Raw genomic sequence first — 21,661 nt, forward strand, 5'->3', positions numbered from 1 at the left:
TCTTTCAGATGGCTGGAATGGAGGGTGGAAATGGAAAAGGAAGAGCATTAGTGACTGCGGCCCTGGGCCACCAAGGATTAGCAAGACAGATGGACGAGTAGGGCAGGGAGGCCAGTGGAGAGCCAGGGGGGTGTGGAGGCCATGAGGTAAACACCAAGGAAGTTAGTCAGAGAGAGCTTCCAAGAAGGGAGCAAAAGGAAGAATCAACCAGAGATCCTACCAGCTTGAACCACTGCTAGGAGTCCAGATAGCTGCCACTGGCAAGCACATTTCTCAGAATCGCTCTGCCAGCTAAGTGTTGGTGGCTGGCAGTGTCTCTGCCTCCCTGGGCTAGATTCCCTGAGGGCCTTACGAGCTGTTTTGTTCCCTCACCTTTTCATGCCTTGCACAATTCCTGCCCTACCCTGCCCTCTGATCTGCCAATCCTCAGTGTTTTGCCCTTTCTTTTTTTTTTTTTTTTTTTTGTTTTATTTATTCACGAGACACACACAGAGAGAGAGAGAGAGAGAGAGAGAGAGAGGCAAAGACACAGGCAGAGGGAGAAGCAGGTTCCACGCAGGGAGCCCGACATGGGACTCGATCCCAGGACTCCAGGATCATGCCCCGGCCGAAGGCAGGTGCTAAACCGCTGAGCCACCCAGGGATCCCCATGTTTTGCCTTTTCAAGGCTAACAAAGTCCCAGTCCCAACAAAAATAAGCTTCTACCTTGAAGTGACTTATGGCAAACATTTTTGAAGGGATTTTTATACTTTTATAATAAACCTAAAATAAAAAACATTATAGTTGCTTCAGGGAACCATGGTTAAACCCACGAGGGGATGTCCAGCATGAGGATTCTTCAGTTTCCTCTTCTGTCCAGAGCTGTGCTCTCAGTGAAGGGACCACTGGCTGCCTGACAGTCGCACACCAACCATGATGCCTAAACACTGCTTTCTAGGCTTCCTCTTCAGTCTCTTCCTGACTGCTGTAGTAGGTAAGTGCTTCACTTCTTTTTAATTGCTCATGATTTTGTCATCTGAGTCTGCTCAAGGGGTTGTTGGAAATGGCACCAGTGCTTTTCTGGGCTTTGTCAAATTTTCAGCTTTCTTCTGTTGTGAAATGATCAGAACAGACATGGGGTCGATTTCTGTGTGCAGCCTACATAACTCCATGTGGACTTCACAAGGAGCTGCTAAAGAGGAGGCGCTCAGGAAACTTCAAGGGAAACTAGAGCACAGTAGTTATGAGCAGGCTCCTTGCCTGACTACCTGAGCCTGGATCCCAGATCTGCCATTTACTATCTAGGAAACTTAGGGCAATTGACTTTACCTACCCTGTGCCTTAATTTCCTAGTCTGTAGAATGGGGATTGTAAGTCGCCGTGAGGATTACGAGTTAATATGTACTCAGTGCTTAGAGCAGTGCCTGGCACAGAATGGAGACAATAAACTTCATGTGAGAATTTGCTGTTGGTCTTCACAGAGAACTTTTCAAGAGCAGTGAATATCTTGTCACCCCAAGATACCTCTGATCAAGGCCATTACATTCCCCCAGTGAAAGATAGCTACCTGTCAGCGTGACTTAACAAATGTTCCCAAGACTATACAATTGCTCAGAGACTGATAACATGAAAACAATTCAAGCCCTCATCTTTCAGAAATGAGTGGATTTGTGGGGCACCAGGTTGGCTCAGTGGTTGAGCATCTGCCTTCAACTCAGGTCATGATCCCAAGGTCCTAGTATTGAGTCCCGCATTGGGCTCCCCACGAGGAGCCTGCTTCTCCCTCTGCCTATGTCTCTGCTTCTTTCTCTGTGTCTCTCGTGAACAAATAAATAAAATAAAAAGAAAGAAAGAAAGAAAGAAAGAAAGAAAGAAAGAAAGAAAGAAAGAAAGAAAGAAAGAAAGAAAGACGGGTGTGGATTTGAGTGGACTATACCCTATACCTTTGGTCCTTGGCAATAGAAAGGACTTGTTTAGCAAAATATAGCAGGAATTCAAGCACTAACAAAATGATTCTGGCTCTACTTGCTACAGCCCTGGAACTTTGGGCAAGATCCACAATGTTCTGAAGGCTCAGCTTCCCCATGTGTAAAATGTACTAATAAAAATTCCTACCTTATTTGGTGGTCATGAATATGGGATACTGTGTAAAGCTTTCCACACAGTGCCTGATACATGTTTCATGTTCATATATGCTCAGTGATCAGTGAGTGCCAGCCAGAGGAGGCGGAGATGAAAAGGAGGAGAAAGAATATCCTCAGACGCTCATTGCTTTTTTTTCCACGTCTCTCCAGAGGCTTTGTTCTTGGTTTCTGCAGTGACAGGCAGGCTCTGGAGTCAGGTGCCTGGTACAAAATCCGCTTCACCAATTTTGTCTGTCAGAGGGAGACTTCAATAGTACCTTTTTCATAGAAGAGTAGGGCAGATTAAGTGAGTTAACACAGGTACAGGCCCTCAGTGGCTGGTACCCGGTGATCTGCTATTATTGGTGGTAGCAGTGGTGGTGTTACAAAAGTGAGAGAAGAAATCCAGAGACAGAGGGGATAAAGGACATTGAGCTGACCATCCCTGGGGTGGCACAGGCTCCAGGAAATTGTGTTCATCACGTCCTGAGACTTCTGGAATTTTTCTGTACTGTATAGGACAGATCCGGTAGTGATTTTGGTGAGCAAAATCAATGGTGGCAGTAGACTCTTTCCAAGTACACACCACATTTGATGCACTGAAGGAGTTCCAAAAAATAAAAATAAAAGCAAACAAAAACCAGACAGCTCCCTTCAATAGAATAAAACAAAGCTTGAATGTTCAGAACTGAGATTGTGAGCTCAGAAGTATGTTCTCGCTTCTCAAAGATTTTTGAGCAAAGGCTTGAAGGTGGTAAAGAAATGAAGCATGTGGGATTCCAGGGGAGAGCTAGGACTGGTGCAGGGACCCTCAGGTGGGAGCACACCCGGCGTGGCGGAGCAGGAGAAAGGGGGCCACCCTGGAGTCAGGGGGCGTGGGGTAGAAGATGAAGTCGGGCAATGATGAGGATATGTTTCCTGACGCCCTCTCCTTCTGCCCAACTTCCTATCCCTGATGAGAAACCCCACACTTGCTGGGAGGCAGAACTTCTTCACCCCTGCCCATCTTAGGCTTTCAGCTGGGACTCATTAACAAACACATCACAAGGCAGGAACCCAAGCAAAGAGTCACTCACATGGTGCTTGGTATTCAGCTTCAACACAGAGCAACACGTTTACAGGGACCCGACGGGCCACTTAGGCTTCCAAGGGTGGCAAACTGTGGTAGTAAGGTCAAGGACCTGACGGGAGGAACTGATGCAGGAAGGTTTGTGTGCAGACTCCTCTGGTGCCGTCCTGGGCTGAGAAGTCTGTCTCCAGTAAAAGGAGAATTAAATCCTGCCTTCAGGCAGGCAAAGGGGAGGATATTGAGAGTTTTCCTCTATGTGTTGCTTCTTCACTGCCTTCAGCTCACAGTATTTTTTCTGTCAAAGAGGCCTATTTTGGAGTGACGTATTCTGGTTTCCTTCAGACTCTAGAATAAAATTTTGTCAACGTCTCTTGCCTCCAGGGGACTGAATGCAGATCAGACTGGGTCACTCACTCAGTGATTAAAGGAAGAAAGCACAAGCCGTGCAGGTACACAATGATCCCCTCTCCTGCCACAATTAGTGTCGAGATTCTTTTCAGAAACACGACAGCATCTTGGGTGGTCTCCCTTGATAGAGTGGACGGATTCATCTCAGCAATTTTGCTTGAGTTCCTGGAGCCAGGAGGCAAGCTGGCAAGTGCAGCCAGGACTGGGACTGCAGAGGAATAAAGCCAGGTCTGCTGGGACAGGTTGGGGACCAACGAGGCAACACCCAGCAGTTGAGCAAGAACCTGAGAAAGGAGAAACCGAGTGCTGTGCTGAGGTCTTAGGACCAAAACTGATCCCAGGCAAAATTTCCCCTCAGTGTAGCAGTAATATAATGGCTCCTAGGAAGGGGGGCAAGTGGCCTTGGTGTGGGCTTTTCATGTTGGTCATTACATTGCATCACCATCTTGGGCGGGACTGAGGACAATATTTTTTCACTGCTACTTACTCCATCTGGAACTCGGGAATGGACTCAGAGAATAGCATGTTTTTATAGTCTGGGACACAGTTGTTCTGGAACTTTAGCGTGCATAAAAATCCTCACATTCAAGATTCAAAATGTTGACTTCTGGGCTCCAGGTCTCCCAACTGCACTTACAGCAACTACTTTAGGAAATCCTCATGCAAGGATCACACTGCCAAGTATTGCTAATGACAATGGTGCCCATGTCAATGTTCAAAGCTTTTCCTTCTCTTTTTATTTTAGAAACTCAGTCAGCCCATGAGTCTCTGAAGCCTCAGAGAGTACACTTCCAGTCTCGAAATTTTCACAACATTTTGCATTGGCAGCCTGGCAGGGCTTGTACCAGCAACGGCAGTGTCTATTTTGTGCAGTATAAAATGTAAGTAATTTGAGCTTCCTCCAGCTGATGGAGATGGCCACTAGAATCAGATGTTCTAGTATGCAATGGAGTGTAAGGATCTTTTTTTCAGTTTCAGAAGGGTTAAGAAGAAGCAGAGGTAGGAACAGGAGTGTCCTGTCTCCTTGAAGTCTGCCTGGGGACACAAAATGCATGATGAGGTGCAGTCTGTCGGGGAGATACTTCATCCTTCAGAGACCCAGGACCGAGACATTACAGGCTGAGCCTTTGGCTTCACAGTGGACCCTGGCACATGGTGGACCTTCTACATATCTATCTAACAAATGTTGGAAGCAAATTGCTTAGCACATAATAGGTACTCAACCAAGTTGATGCGATTGATAGCTGAAGAAGCAGCTGTGTGACATATGGAGATGAGTGTACAAAATGTATTTTAAATTCAAAAGTCATTTTTGACAACTTAGAAAAAAATTCTTTTCAAAACCAAATACTCCTGTAAGCATGAACTTAAATCTGAGCATGCTATGGCACATTCCTCTCTGTGCTCTTCGGCAGCTTCTGGTGGATTATTGCCAAAACTCAGATATGATCAATTCCTTTCCTAGGTTGAAGCCTGGAAACAGAAGCTCCTGATTTGCAAATGACAGGTTTCCCCACCCATACATTTTTGGGGGTTTACTGAGGCTCCACCTTCTCTTCCATAGTTTGAAATGCTGGTTGAGGGATACTGAGAGAGGAGATATTATGGTTTTATATTCAGCATTTTTCATTTGAAATTCAGAAAATCAGATGTAGCTGTGGACCAAAATAGCAATTTTATTCCACAAAGTCATCCGTGTCTCTCTAGCACGGGGTCAAGTTCAGATGTTACCATTAACTTCTTGCTAATGTCACAAGAACTATTTCCAGAAGTTTCTCAGTCTTTAACTGCTACTGCTTGTCTCAATATATTTTATGTAGCAACTGTAAAGTTTATACATCTTTATGATAAAGCTTTCTCCATTCTAAAAATAGATTTGTGCGTAGTTGGAGATACTCCATCACATAGAATGCAGGCATTGGGTTGTTTTTTTTTTTTATACTTTCCCCTTAGGTAACATAAATAGGGCCTATTTGTGATCCAGTGTTAAAAGTGGATGAGAAGTTGTTTAATGAAGATTAAACTTTAGGGCCCCATGGGAAAACTTTATACTTGTAATTATTTTTCTTAAGGAGGGTTCCCAAATTCATATGAGATTCAGAATACTTGGATCCATTCTCCTCTATCTATGTGCTCAAGAGCACAGTGCTGATATATATTTTTGAAATCTTTCACTTTGGTTCTATTCCATTCATGTGGGTCTACTGTTAATATTGGTCCCGTTTGAGACAGGACAAAAAATGAAGTATCACATTACAAAGAGAAGCCAGCCACTATCGCTAAATTCAGCTAGCAGAGACAATGTCTCAACAACAAATAACAATGAAATAACATCAAATTGTGCTCAATATATGTAATGGTTCTGCTCTGATGATATCCTTTGGTAAAATGCCACTGGTGCCATCATAGAGTTTACAGAGCACAGACACCAGAGATATTCCTCATTATATGGCTAGAAAGCTAGATTTCAAGTCTTTCCACAAATATTTTGGGCAGATTTTCACCCCAGCTTCTAAATTCTACTCTGTTCTCACCATCATCTTATTGCATCCTGTCTGATTTCTAACAGAAAAAGAAGAGAAGCATTAATCTTCCCTTTTGCTGTTACACCATCCCATCTCTTTGGCTGAGTCAAACTATCTGCCTCTTTCCCTCATACCTTTTTTTCATAGGTTCCCCTCCCTCCCTCCTAGTTCCTGATTAAGTACTCCCTGACGACAACCCCTGCTCAATTTGCGACAAAAAGACTGACCAAATATGTTGGGTAAGCAATACCTGGGATGAAAAGTGGTAGCGACTTCTCAGAATTGGCCACATTACTCAACAGCAGGCTGATGAGAAGTGAAGAAAGCTACAGGGTCAACACCTCAGAAGCATTAATGATGTGGGAAGCTACTGCTCAAAAGTGGAAGTTGGTTCACATACCAGAAGAAACACTTTGCTAAGTATTTAAAACCCCAAAACCCTTTTGTTACTGATACAGAAGGTGTCAGGCTTGGGTTTATCTTTCAGCAAGATAACGCTTTGATTAACAAGAATAAATTTTTTTTAAAGATACTTGAGAGTAGCCAGAAGCTTTCACAGAGGTACTGATGCTAGAGGACAAATCTCAATGAATCTAAAAAATTCATAGATTGAAAAAATGGAAGACTCCTTCAATGGGGGAAAAGAAAATAACTCTCAGATCTTTGTCTTTATAGGTATGGACAGAGACAATGGAAAAATAAAGAGGACTGTTGGGGTATTCTAGAATGCTTTTGTGACCTTACCAACGAAACATCAGATATACAGGAACCCTACTATGGGCGGGTGAGGACCACCTCCGCTGGGATCCACTCGGGCTGGACCATGACACAGCGCTTCACTCCATGGTGGGAAAGTGAGTTCCAGGAATTTCTTTGCATTTGCTCTTCCTGCCCCCTGAGTAGTCCCACAGATCAGGCCCTGTACTTTGCTGAACTCTATGGCATCATCTCGTTTGACCTAATTCTCACAACAACCTTAGAAAATGGCTTTTGTTATCCTTCTTTTGTAGCCCATGAAACCAAGGCACTGAGGCTCCAGTGGTTGGGCGGGTCTCATGGCTTGCACAACCCAAGTCAGTGTTCATATTCTGCTGCATCTGACTGCAGACCCCACACTGTAGCTTGCTGCCAGACTTCTACCTCCTAGGAAGAAAAGTAGTTTCAGATAGCAGAAAAGGAGTCCTTTCCTGAGCATGGGAGTTAAGTTCCTGGAAATATTCCTCAGAAGGATTTTCTGTTGAGGAAATTAAGACTTTTTATCATCTCCCCAAAGGGGAAGCCAGAAGTTTACTCTTATATCCATTCCTCAGTGACCTACATTCTTTTTCTAAATTAATCATAATCCTAGAATAATCTAAAATGTAAATTATAAAATAAACCATTACCATGTAAAATAGTAGACAAAGGGAAAAAGAAAAAGAAGTCTTAAATCTATAAATATAAAGATATGCATAACAAAACAAAGAAAATATGGATATTTACTGCAGTCTTCATAATCACCACTAGTCATGAAGCCATAGTTAATATTTATAACTTCTCTCAGTATTAACTCAACATTTGCTTTCTTTCCAGCTAGTACTTTAGCTCTTCACTCTCGAGGAATTGGGGTCCTTTTGGTCTTTCTTGTATTAGTTTAACATAACCTGACATATCATAGACTATAGAAGCTCTAAGAGGCACCCCAGAGTTACAAAGCATACTTCTACTTGGTCCTGTTGTATATATAGCAACTCTTCTTCCCCTTGATACTCAGAGCCAATTCCCCTGGACAACACAAGGACCTTGTTTTCTCCTTGTTGGTTAAATGGCATGAAGAGCTCCAAACAGTCAGGAGGCACTTTGACTTCCAGTTCTTTGAAACTATTGTTATAATTAAGTATGTGGAAAACAAACCATTTCATGAGTCGTTCACCATGTCTAATAGTGAGAATAGTGAGCCCTCCAACTTCCACTTCTTATATCCTAAACCAGTGAATGCTGTCTGTGAAAGAAATAGCACCATATATTGGTCACAAGATTAGAGCATATATCAGTTCATATACAACTTTGACAGATCTTGTCTCTCAAACTGAGTTTTCAAATAGCCACTTTATCTTTTGATAAAGCCTGGAATTTCTAAGTGATGGGCTATATGGGAAGGCCAAATATTCTTGTGGGTACGAGACTAACCTCACCTCTTCCATATTAACTTGGTTCTACTCTCATAAGCAATGTGTCATCAAGTATTATGCTCATGAATAAGATAGTCACTACATTCACATTGAGGTGGTCGGGGGCACTGCTGAGTAGAGAAGCACTGAGGTAGAGAAGACAAATCTATAACAAATCTATAAAAATGTCTATTCCACTGTCTCTTGTCCCCTCATTGTTAGAAGGGATAAAAAATATCTACTATATAAAGTGAACTATCCTAGGGGTGTAGTATTGGTCCTCCTTACAGGGAAGTTGGACTCTCAATAGTGTCAGTCCAGCCTTGGCAAAAGGAAATTCATATTGTAGAGTCTATATATAGTCTCCATCCCTTTCATAAAGTCATTTTGTTCATGAGCCTAAGGAGCAAGCATGGGGAGATAGGCTTTCACTGCCTCCACATAAAGTTTTTGAAACAACTTTATTGAGATATAATTGACACCCCTTTCAGTGACCTATATAATGTGAACAATTCAGTGGTTTTTAGTTTATTAATAGATATTACAACCATCACCTACAATCTGTTTTAGGATATTTTCATCACCTCATAAAGAAACACCATACCCCTTGGCTATCACCTTTATATTCTCTCATTTCTCCAGTGCCTTAGCCCAAGGCAACCACTCATCTACTTTCCGTATCTATAGAGTTCCCTGTTCTTGACATTTCATATAAATGGAATCACATAATATGTGGTCTTTTGTGACTGGCCACTTTCACTTAGCATAATGTTTTTAAAGTTTATTCATGTAGCATGTATCAGTACCTCACCTCTTTCTGTGGCTGAATAATATTTCAATACGTGAATGCATCACATTTTGTTTATCCATTCTTCAGTTGACGGACATTTAAATTGTTTTTACATTTTGGCTATTATAAATAGTGCTCCTATAAACATTCATATAAACATCTGGTGCTCAAATAAACATTTGGGTAAACAAATGTTTTCATTTCTCTTAGGTATATACATAGGAGTGAAATCCCTAGGTCTCATGGTAACTCTGTGTTTAGTCATTTGAGGAACTGCCAGACTATTTTCCAAAGCAGCTGCAACAATGTACATTCCCTTCAGCTGTATATGAGGGTTCTGATTTCTCCACCTCCTTACCTGACTTTTTGATGATAGCTGTCTTCGTCAGTATGAAGTGGTATCTCATGTGGGTTTGATTTGCATTTCCATGATGATTAATGGTATTGAGTATCTTTTCATGTGTTTATTAGCAGTCCACTTCTGGCCAGTACCATCATGTCATGCAGAACCTTCTGGAAACCAGGCTTCTTTTTACCCCCCTTATGTTAAGTGGTCATAAGGGATTCTTCAAGATGCCAACTATAGACGAGGAAGTAATAAGACAGTAGCCTCTCAGTTGCACTGAGAGGATAAACCACCTACTTTCGTAAATTAATTTGATGTTTAGACCTGCTAGAGGCTGGACTCCTATAATCCATTTCCACGTAATGTTGGCATGTTTTTGTGTATTTTATGACTTTATGTATCAGAGAACACCCAGCTTATGATAGGAAACTCAGGTCACATGGCTCCTTGATATCCCTTAATTCAAATATTCAGTTTTTTTTTTTTTTTATCAGGGCTCAGTAACAAGGAAATCTGGAGCTTTTTCTCAAAAGAAAATAAACTATTTTTTAATAGTTATTTTCTAGAGAGGGTATGACTTTTTTTTCCCAAAAAAACGTGGACTTAGAATTTACACAGTCTCTAAATAGCATCCTGATATGCCACAGATAATTTGAAGATTGTTGGATTTTTTGGATCATAAAAGACAAGTGGCTGAGCTCCTTGTTTGCAACAGGAACTAGTTAAGAAGACTGTCATTTAGTCTGGGTCCTTCTCAAAGCTGAAAATCTTATGGGTTGCTTTGTAAATTGGTAACACAACTAAATGTGGTATGTGTCTTACAAAATACATACAGGCCCAACAAATCTAGTGAATCTTTCTCAGCAGCTGAGGATGAAAAGTGAAGCAACTTTCCTTTCACTCAAGAGGAAATGTCTCAATAAACCCCAGAGGAAATTTAAAATCCAACATTCTGCTTCAGTGTACCTTACTAAAGTATCTACAGTGCCTACAGGACTTTAGGTATACCAAGTTCATTCAGTATCATGTGATAAATTCAGTGGACCAACAAGATATCCTGTGGTACAAAGATTAAAGATTCTGTAGACTATCTGTGACAGATCCAGATGACAATGAAAGCCAAGTGAAAGGAAATTGTTCTGATGCTTTCTAATTATTGGACAAAGGAAAGAAAAAATTCTCCAGTCAATACCTATATTGATTGGCTCCAGAACATAGACACTGTAATTGAATACCAATACCCTATGGTCACCACCTGAGTATATTTACAATTATCCCTTGTATTTATTCAAGATCCATCTTTTTGGGAGAGGAAAGCATACTTCAAATAAATGAGTTAAGTGGAGAAGTGATGCATCTTACTACCCCTGCATTTTTTTTTAAGATTTTATTTCTTTAATCATTAGAGACACAGAAAGAGAGCAGCAGAGACACAGGCAGAGGGAGAAGCAAACTCCATGCGGGGAGCCTGATGTGGGACTCGATCCTGGAACTCTAGGATCACACCCTGAGCCGAAGGCAGGCGCTCAACCACTGAACCACCCAGGCATCCCATCCCTGCACTTTGAAAGCTATTTTTGAAGGACAAATTTTGTTCAAAAGAGAAATTCCATGGATTCCACTTGGCCTTTCATCCCATAATAACTTCCATGTCACAGACTAGGAAACCCGAATGGAAATGAATTCTGTCAGTTGTTGTGTATATCTTATTAAATTTACTTTTATTACCTGACCACTATAAGAATGCACTATAAGAGGCATTCTGAATCCCCAGAGGTTATCATCCGCTCAGAATCAAGGTCCCATTACTGGCCAGAGTCTGTACTTAGCTTTCTCATATTCCTAATTATCCTCTGGAGAACAATGAAAGAAATTTTATCATAAAACTGGTAGCATTATTTCTTCACTTGCTTTCCAAATCTCACCCTAGTGATTTAACTAATGCAATGCCCAATTAAATCCAAACTAATTAGTTCATTCCCAGAATGCTAGATGCTTTGGAATTTAGAAAAGGCCATCTTTAGTTCTGCAAGTCTTCAGCTAGTAGGAGAGTGGAATGGAGATTGAGTGAAAAATCTATTGTATCCTGCACAGTATTTCTTGAAATAATTTGAGATTCAGCCCAAATACACTCCACCAACAATTCTCTGGTTGAGGAAAAGGAGACTGTATGACTAAGCTGGTATATAGCAGTGAGGGGAATTTGCAGAGTAGTTTAATTACTATATTAAAGCATAGAAATGGGGTCAAGTTCAAATTTATTCCTCATACAAAGCTTTCTTGAGTGTGATCCATAGGCTAGTTGGTAAGATTAGCCAAAGACATAGGCTGAGATGAGCTGAAGCTTCAACTCAGTTAGATTTTAATTTAGATGATGTTGCATTAAGAAAGGTTTGAGTTCTTTTCATATGACTGTACCACGAAGGAAAAAAAAAATCCCAGAACTAAGAAAGCCTTCTGCCTGGACCTCTTAAGAAGAATAAGAAAGCAATGTGTAACACAGTCAAAACTGGAGCCACTCTTGTTGAAGGGATAGTGAGAGCCCTGGCCCACTTGCCTATTTCCTTAGCTCCAGCTAAGGAAAGCTTCTCCTGCCACAAGTTCTGAGGCTTTCTGAACAACAAAAAAATTTGTTTTTAAAAACATGACATCCTATTAAGACAACATGTTCCTAGAGTCTGATACAGGTCTAATGAATCAACTGGCTGCACTGACTCACCTGAGACCTGTTTCTGAACATTGGGGTGTGGTTTTAGGTTAAGGGTGTGGTTTTAGGTTAAGAACATCTGGCTTGGTATCTATGTAAAGACAAAGCAACATTAAAAAACTTCTTAAGTTGAAGCAGCCTTTGAGCTCTGTATGATTTTGGTATTACCTAAGACCATATTTTCTTGAATTAAAAATAGCTGTGGAGTTTTGAGTGGGCCTGATTTTCTAATGGAGTGACTTAAGGTCAGATTAATTCATCACCTTGGCTCCATTCATCCCACAAATATTTATGAAACACTTACTATGCTCTGGGCATTATACGAGGTCCTAGGGAGAAAGGAGCAAGCACAGCAAACACAAAGAGGTTTCTTTCTTCATAGAGAGATTTTGGTTTAATAGGGGAAGATAGACATTAATAAAATAATAATACAAACAAACATAGCATGATGCAGGTGGTACAAAAGAGATCAATAGTGCTAAGACAGCCCTGGACAAGGACAAGAAGGGACCTGGTTAGGGATGTAGGAAAAGCATCTCTGGGGAAATGACACTTGAGCTGATATCTAAAGATGATATGATATGAACAGTTAACTAGACAAAAAAAGTTGGAAGATTTCCAGGCAAAGGGAATAAGGGAATAGCATTGGCAAAGGCCCTCTGACAGGAGGAAGCAGGACAAGTACAAGAGACTGAAAGATAGATGCATGGTAAAGAAGAGCAGGCAGGAGGACTGTGAAATAAGATGGGACTGGAGAGATAGATCAGGAATGAAAGTTTTCTATTAAGAAGTTATGATTTCTTCCAGAAAAATATAAAGTAATTTTTAAAAAGATTTATTTATTTATATTAGAGAGAGAGAAAGGGAGAGTGCATGAGTGAAGGGAGGTGCAGAGGAGGAGAATCTCCAGCAGACTCCCTGCTGAGCATGGAGCTGGACATGGGGCTTGATCTCACCACCCTGAGATCATGACCTGAGCCGAAATCAAGAGTCGGACACTTAACTGACTGAGCCAACCAGGCACCCCTGGAAAAATACAAAGTAATTTTAGTCAGGGATGACATGATCAGATTTGTGTATTGAAAAGATCACTTTGGCTATATTTGAAAGCACAGATCAGAAAAAAAAGAGATTGGATACAGGTAGGTAAGTTAGTGAATTCCTGTAAGAGTCTGTAAGTCAGGATTTGGCATGAATTAGGATAATGGGAAGGACTATAGAAAATTGATCATTGAAGAGATACTTGGTAGGAATAATTAGGCTTGGTGACAGGTCACATACAGAAATAAAGAAGAAGGACATGTCAAAGACAACCTCCAGGCTTACGGCTTCCATAATTAGATGAATCACTGAGATTTTTTGGTGAGGTTTGACGGAAAAAGACCAATTTGACAGAGTACAGAGTATTAGAAATTGAAGATCATAAGTTAATTTTGACTATGTTGAGTTTAACATGCTTTACAGATATCCAAGGGAAATCTCTGTGCAGATCCAGGATTCTATTAGACACACATTTGTGAGTCATTTACATATAGTACAATGGGCATTGATAAGATTGCCTAGGCAGGAAGTGATGAGGAGTGCTGTGTAAGGCCAGGTGTTGAAAGAATCCCAACAAAGGATGCCTGAATAGGGAAGATAAATCTCCAAAGGAGACTGAAAAGAAATAGCCAACAAGGTAGGAGAAAGCTAGAGGATATATTTGTGAATGCTCCAGGGAGTGAATGTATCAAGGAGAAAGCAGTCGAGTAAAATAGCCTTGTGAGGGCAAGTAATCTTAAACTGTTCATTGTAACAATCACAATTCAGTGCGTAGGTCAAGAATGGTCCTCAGTTACAAAGCTCAGCATCCTAGATCACACGCCAGGAGCTCCTGTGATGCCTGCAGCCAGGCTCACTAGTACTCTAGGCCAATATTCGAAATATATACCTCACCTGTATTTAAGATTCAGTGTCACACAAAGGAACCAAATCTAAGATAATGAAGGTATACATTCAAAGGACAGGTTTTGCATGCACATAATTAAAAGAAAATTCTTCAATAATGATAACTTGGGCCAGAAGGGATAAGGATTGGTCAGTTTACACATAAATATTTTAGTGAAAAAAATATATATAGTAGTATTTAATCTTGCCAGTATTCATTCTTTAACTAATGTCTGCCAATTGAAGTAAGTCTAAACTCTGAGTCACATTATTAAAAAAGGGCGGATTTTTTGTGTGTGTGCTAGATATATGACAAGAATGTTAGAAATACATTTTTTATCCAGGAGAAAATTAAACATTCATTAAACTAGCCTACAAATCTAAACAATAACTCATTCTTCTCAGCTTGCAAGGGATAGACACTAGAATTTGGAGCACGGAAATCACAAAGAGGATTAAATGCCAACTACTTCACAAAATTAAAGTGTAATCAAAGGGGAAATCCTTCATCTTCAAGCAATCAGGCAAAATTTCTGACATTTGAAAAGTGAATTAACAACTTTCGTTTCAGATTACATGGGGTGAGGTGGGGGTTGGGAGATTGCGAGGGTAGAAACTGTCCTCTTCTAAAATGCTTACAAAGTCTGGTAAAACATTACACATTCTTTTAACCCTGCAGAGGAATATGAAAGAAAGTAAAGGAAATCTCCAGGAACCAAAACAAAGTAGGTGGAAATCGGAGGGGAAACCAGAGAGTAAACAAGGTGAAGACTTATTGTCCTGAGAGGATTTTCCCAACTGAGTAATTAGACCCTGAATAGTAACAGTCATTCCCAGGGCAAAAGATGAAGTGTAGGCCAGCACAGAGTGAGGAGTTACAACTGGTACTCTCACAAAGTCTTAGACACTTGGAAGATCCCTATAAATAAAAAAGCAGACTAGGAGAAACCCTTCCAAGAAAGGAAACAGAGGAGGGTGTACGTTTCTGTCTCGACTCTGTTAGCAATCAGGTGTTTCCTAAATTCATAAAGGCTTGAGATTCAAATATATCCACCTTTTGTGTTTCAGAAAAACATCAGCTTGAGGTGGTACCAGGTTGATGGTGCCACAGGATAGCTTGCAGATGCAAAACCAAATACCAGAGTTCAGAAGCAACACAACACATATATGGTCATTTGATTTGTGTCCACAGTAGAGTTCAGTGGAGTCACTGTGATCTAAATGAGACTAAATAAAACAATAAATCTTGTTCCCCTACATTCCCCATTTACAAAATCAAGTCTGGCTGACTGAAAACAATAAAACTCAGCAGCTGTAGCTTATGGGCCAAAGTACCTGCTTCTATTTTTGTAAATAATATTTTATTGTGACGTAATCACACCCATTCATTGACATTTTGCCTGTAACTACTTTTATACTGCAAGCAATAGCAAATTGGAGTGGTTACAACAGACACACATATGGCCCAAAGGCCTGAAGTATTTATTATCTGTCCCTTTACAGAAAATGTTTGCTGACTACTATTCCATAAGATAACACGGGAGAATATTTTCATGGCTTTGGGATAGGCAGATCTCCAAAATCACTAATGCTGAGGGACATAACTGATAAATTGGACTACATTAAAATTAAGAATTTCTGTTTATCAAAATATACTACTAAAATGATGAAAATGCAAGTCACAGAGTGAAGTTGTTTACAATGTCCTTGATTAAGGACGATGTTCAGATGTATAAAGACTCTTACAAATTAAGAAGAAGAAGATTAGACAACCAATTAAAAAATAGGCAGAAGACATGAACAGCTCTTTGCAAAAGAGGACATCCAAATGGCCATTAGTCTTCAGAGAAATGCAAGTTAGAAACATAATGAATTGGTACTACACACTTGTCAGAATGGCCAAAATTAAAATTTCCTAAAAAGAATAATGTCACTTGTTACAATGTGCAATATAGGAACTTTCATATACCACTAAAGGAATATAAACTGGTATGTCCACTGAAACAACGGAAATCTTTATAAAAGCTAAAACTATATAAAAAAACCTAAGTCTGTGAATAAATTATGATACTCATACAATTAAATACTACATAGTAATCAAAAGAACAAACTCTTGACACAGGCAATAATATGGATGAATATATATGTATGTGTGTATATGTATATATGTATATATATATATAATATATAAAAATATATATATTAGTTTGCTAGAGCTGTCACAGAATACCATAGACCACCTATTAACCAACAGAAATTTATTTTCCCACAGTTCTGAGGTCAGAAGTCCAAGGCCAAAGTAAAGGCAGGTTTGGATTCTTCTAAGGCCTCTCTCCTTGGCTTTCTTTCCATGTACTCACATGGTCATCTCTCTGTACTCATGCATGTCCGTGTCTTTTTATAAGGACACCAGTCATATTGGATTAGGGCTCACCCATATTATCCATGAAGCCAATATGACTTCATTTTATATTAATTTCCTCTTTAAAAGCTCTATCTCCAAATAGTCATATTCTGACATATTAGAAGTTAGAGCTTCAATTTATTAAATTTCAGGGGACACAATTCAGCTCATAATTTCATATATATATGAAATTTCACTATATATACATATATATATACATATATATATATATAATGAAACAAGGCAGACACAAAAAAGTGTATATTGTGTAATTTCAAAAACTAATGTATATGGGGGCATCTGGATGGCTCAGTAGTTAAGTGTCCAACTCTTGATTTTGGCTCAGATCATGATCTTGGGGCCATTGGATCGAGCCCCATGTAGGGCTCCATGATCAGCATGGAGTCTGCTTGAGATTTTCTCCCTCTCCCTCACTCTTTCCCTCTCCCCCTGCTCAAGTACACATGCTTTTTTATTTTCTCTCTCTCAATAAATAAATAAAATATTTTAAAAAATAACATAGAGATGGAAGTCAGGACAATTGTGGTTATCTTCTGGGGTTAAGTAATGGGAGAGAACATGATGGAAATTTCTGGGCTGCTAGAAATGTCTTATTTATTAATCTAGATTACAGCTATTCAGGAGTGTGTATTTTTAAAGATTTGTTGAACCATTGATTTATGATTTATTTATTTGTCAGTATCTATCTTACAGGTAAATAAAAGTTTATTTAAAATTTAAAAATTCATACTTACCTGGCAGGACAGATAGCATGATCATGAAGGTAGTTCTCTCAGGGTGAGGCTCATCTATTGCATTCAGGTCATTCTGACCCCTGCAATTTCCTCAAGCACAGGGAATTCAGCTGTACAATTTCTGTTGGTAGAGGACTATGTTCCATGTTTCTTCTGATTAAAAAAAAAAAAAGAAAAATTAAAAAATTCAAACAAAAGCCACAAAAAAGAAAATTGTCAACTTTAGACATGTGCTCACAATAAAAACACAAAGGGGCAGATCATTTTAAGCAAGTTTGTAAGAAACCATCATCTACCTGACTAGTCTTTCAAGAATTTATAATAGGGAAGGCACATAGCAAAATAAATAACTTTAAAGACATAACAGAGGAAATAAAAGCACAAGCAAAGTACAAAATATTATTTTGGGGGGCCAGGGAGATTGAAGAAGCCCCAAATAGAGCTCATCAAAATGAAAAAAAATCACTGAAATAAAAAAATTTAATATGGGAATTTAATGATCAATTTAGACATGGCTGAATAATGAATCAGTGGACTGGAAGACAGGTCTGAAAATAAATTCTAACAAATGTTGAATTGAAATTCCAGAAGATAAGCTTACATATCTTTTTATGTACCTATCTGGCTATCTAGCTGCCTAGCTATTATCTTTCTTAGTTAATTTTCAAGAATTATAAAAGATATGATACTAAAAACTGAAAACATGTAATGAATACCAACCAAGAAGACAACAATATCCATTAGATAATTAATTCCACCTAGAACTACTGTAGTTAATCTGAGAAAAATTAAAGTGACAATTTATCTAATTTTCTTTCCTAATTCATAATGATTTGGTTAATTCTCTCTCTGGATCTTTCCCACACTATTTTATTGCATATAATATAATCCTGTTGAATGAATTTTTAAAAAGATTTTATTTATTTATTCACGAGAGACACAGAGAGAGAGATAGAGGCAGAGACACAGGCAGAGGGAGAAGCAGGCATCATGCAGGGAGCCCGACGTGGGACTCAGTCCTGGGTCTCCAGATCACACCCTGGGCTGAAGGCAGCGCTAAACCACTGAGCCACCAGGGCTGCCCCTGTTGAATGAATTTTATAACAATTTATCTTCAAATGATTTAAAGCTGCTTTGAAATATTGCAATTTTAAGAACCTACAAAATATCTGTCCTACTTTAAGATCTCCAAATAACTTTTCATGCTTCATTTCCCAAAACAATCACTATGGGCTGGGGAAATGATTGATAAATATCCTCTTAAAGCTGAATCAGAAGGTATCTGTCTTTTCAAAGAAAAAATGATCTTTAAAGAAACAGACATTCATATTTCAGGTGTCAGCAGTATCCTTTCATAATGATTTCTGCCAAATCTCTGAATTTAATAGTGACTTGTTATGTACAATGTGTCCATGTGAAATCTTACACTTTTTAAATGATTTGTCAAACTTTCCTATTTTTCTCCAGCAAAAATAGATCCTCCAATCATAAATATAACCCAAGTTAATGGATCTTTGTTGGTGATTCTCCATGCTCCAAGTTTACCATATAGAGACCAAAAAGGAAAAAATGTATCTATAGAAAATTACTATGAGCTACTATACCGAGTCTTTATAATTAATAATTCACTAGAAAAGGTAAGTTCAGGTGAATAGATAAGTTTGGCATTTTTCTTTTGTTCATTTGAGTAACATTTTAGCTGTAAAGTATGTCCTCTCTTTTCCACTCAATCTCCTCTTACTTTTCTTTACCTTTTTTTAGTTCCTTCTCACTTCCACCCTCATTGATGACAGTTGGCTCTCGGCATCATCATCACAACTCATGTGTATGGTGCCTTTGTTGTACTTATCTCCACTTAATCTTGCTTGCATATCTAAAGATTGGTGTTAACAATATTTGATTCCATTTGATGACCACAATACTCATTTTTATGAATTTTACACACACTTTTTGAGCGGCGTTTGGATCACAGCATTCTGTATTTATCCCAATATTGCTATAATATTTTAATCCACCATCAGTGCCTTTACCTTGTTTGATGCTTAATTGAACGCTCCTTTTCAGTGTCCATCTAAGACAAGATTTTTTTGGTTGTGAGGAACAGAAACCCATTCGACCTGTTACAAATAGGAAAGGGGAGGGGGGAAGGGAGGAGTTTTATTAGGAGGTACCAAGTGATCTTAGGGACAGGCAGAAGCAGGAAATTAAAGGAAGGACACATGGAGAAGCAGGTCTTAAAGGATCCCAGTCCACCTCTCTGGCCACAAGTTGCGTATTCACAGTGGTTTCCAAGTCTCCTCTAGTCTCCTCACTGTACAGTCCAAATTCTTGAAAAAGAGACTCTGGCCACTGGGTCAGCCAGTGAGCAGCCCTCATGCCACATGTACATAACAATGACCTGTCCCTTTATCAGGCTCTGAACGAGGACTCTGGGGAAGGAGGATGTGTCTGGGAAGAAACTCTATAACCCGACTACTACCTGAGACCAGGGACAGCTTATTAATTTTATCAAAAATAGAGCAAATCAGGCAGCCCGGGTGGCTCAGCTGTTTAGCGCCTGCTTTTGGCCCAGGGCATGATCCTGGAGACCCGGGATTGAGTCCTGCATCTGGCTCCCTGCATGGAGCCTGCTTCTCCCTCTGCCTGTGTCTCTGCCTCTCTCTCTCTCTCTCTCTCTCTGTGTGTGTGTGTGTCTCATGAATAAATAAATAAAATATTTTTAAAAAATAGAGCAAATCAGTGACTAACCAAGAACCATTTACCATCTTATTTTTCCTCTTTATGTATAGGAGCAAAAGGTATATGAAGGAGCCCACAGAATTGTTGAAATTGGAGCTCTGGCACCTCACACTGGTTACTGTGTGGTGGCTGAAATGTATCAGCCCATGCTAGACAGAAGAAGTCCAAGAAGTGAAGAGAGATGTATGGAACTTCCTTGAAGGGGTAGGGAATGCCCTACAACATGGAAATCAAAAGCTCTCTGAGAATGAGATGGCTCATGGTTGAAGGATCTCACTGAAAGTTGTGTTTATATTTTCTTGATGCAGTGTTCACCATTAGGAGATCTTTGTTTATCCATTCTTTCTTCCTTCACATTTTACTTGTAAACTAATTTAAGCAACACCCAACACCACTCAAAACATTGGAATTTAAAGAAAAGGCAGAGAAAAAAAAAAGAAAGAAAAGGCAGAGAACAAAGGGCTCTCTGAAATGCAGAACTTTATTTCTGAAGGTAACATCCCAACGACAATCTGTATTGCTCTAAGACAGCTAAATAAACATTTAAGGGCCAAGGTAAGGGTAGGCATTTAACAAAATATTGTTGGATTAATTTTTTTATAGATGGAAGCAATCCTGAAGCCATCCTTTTTCACTCTCTATTGAGACAGTTAACATGACATAGATAGGCCAATTTATACATAAAGGGAACTTTTACCTGAATGAATATTTTCCCATTCATTTCCTATTTCATATGAATATACTTTTTCCTACATTTCTATTGTAAAATATTTCTACTTAATGAACCAATATTTTCTTTTACATTCTATTCTATGTAAATAAAAAAGTATTTTAAAAAACCTCATGATCTCTGGATTAATATCTAGATTAATATTGACAATAACATCTAAATATTAAAGGAATCCTCCACAATACAATTTCCCTCATTTAATACATACATTAAGGTTTTCTTTTCTGTGTTTGTTTGTTTGTTAATGTTGCCCTAAAATAATTTATCCTTATTCTCAAAATCAAGTAAATATCTTTTTAAGAACAAAGTAAAAAGAAACTTTGACTCCAAATTATACTGTTCTACTCAACCCTCCTGGGCAAAGGGTCTCTTGCTGGTAATACCTCCATATTCTCTATATGCAAGGATGTTATGAATGACATTTTGACTTGGGGACATGGGGGATGGTTGGGGATCAGATAAAGAGGTTGACTTGGAGCTAAAAGCACACCGTGGGTGGTAGGCTTATTTGGGAGAGGGCCTGGAGTGGGCAGATATTATAAGGCCAAAGAAAATCTATCAGTGACCTCCCAGCAGCTCTGCTGTGTCCTGGCAAAAGGTCTAGGGCCTAAGCCTCAGTGTAGGCAACAAAGAGCTGCTTTCTTCACTTTGGGCTTAGTCTTGTATGTGTGTTTAGGGTTGGCTTTCTTGTGAAGAGATACATATCAGAGGATATTTTGTACAGTTCCTCAAGAAAACTGGTCCAAAATGTGATAAAAATACAGTTAGTGCTTCTGGTTATATACAATTACACACAATGATAGATGGCTGAAAAATTACTCAGAATTGCCTGAAGGGGCAGAGTAACAGAGCAAGAGCTAGAGAATTCATTTTCTTGCTTTCCCACAGGGTCAGAAAAAATAAATTTGAGCATAGATCTAGAGACAATCTCAGTCCCATACTGAGAACTGACCATAAAAATAGGTGAAGGATGGTCATTTCCCCAGGCACATCTCTCCACAGGTCTAGG

The 21,661-nt window shown here is 39.3% G+C and overlaps 1 protein-coding gene and 1 non-coding gene across 3 annotated transcripts; both read left to right on the plus strand.

Annotated features, from left to right (window-relative positions):
• Positions 1–231: 231 nt before the first annotated feature.
• On the plus strand, positions 232–20,761 carry IL22RA2 (interleukin 22 receptor subunit alpha 2). Of its 2 annotated transcripts, XM_025997828.2 has the most exons (5): positions 232–974; positions 4,326–4,461; positions 6,781–6,959; positions 18,651–18,820; positions 19,973–20,761. In XM_025997828.2, exons 1-5 carry the CDS (start codon positions 914–916, stop codon positions 20,120–20,122), a joined length of 696 nt encoding a protein of 231 aa, XP_025853613.2. In that variant the 5' UTR covers positions 232–913; the 3' UTR covers positions 20,123–20,761. The 2 variants fall into 2 exon arrangements, with proteins under 2 accessions (XP_025853613.2, XP_072597083.1); XM_072740982.1 differs by lacking the exon at positions 18,651–18,820 and having other exon boundaries at positions 531–974; positions 19,973–20,131.
• On the plus strand, positions 17,176–17,338 carry LOC112919538 (U1 spliceosomal RNA). The gene has a single exon (XR_003234919.1). It is a non-coding gene; the product is annotated as a U1 spliceosomal RNA (small nuclear RNA).
• Positions 20,762–21,661: the final 900 nt, after the last annotated feature.

This window comes from Vulpes vulpes, chromosome 1 (genome assembly GCF_048418805.1).
Source record: "Vulpes vulpes isolate BD-2025 chromosome 1, VulVul3, whole genome shotgun sequence".
Lineage (NCBI taxonomy): Eukaryota > Metazoa > Chordata > Mammalia > Carnivora > Canidae > Vulpes > Vulpes vulpes.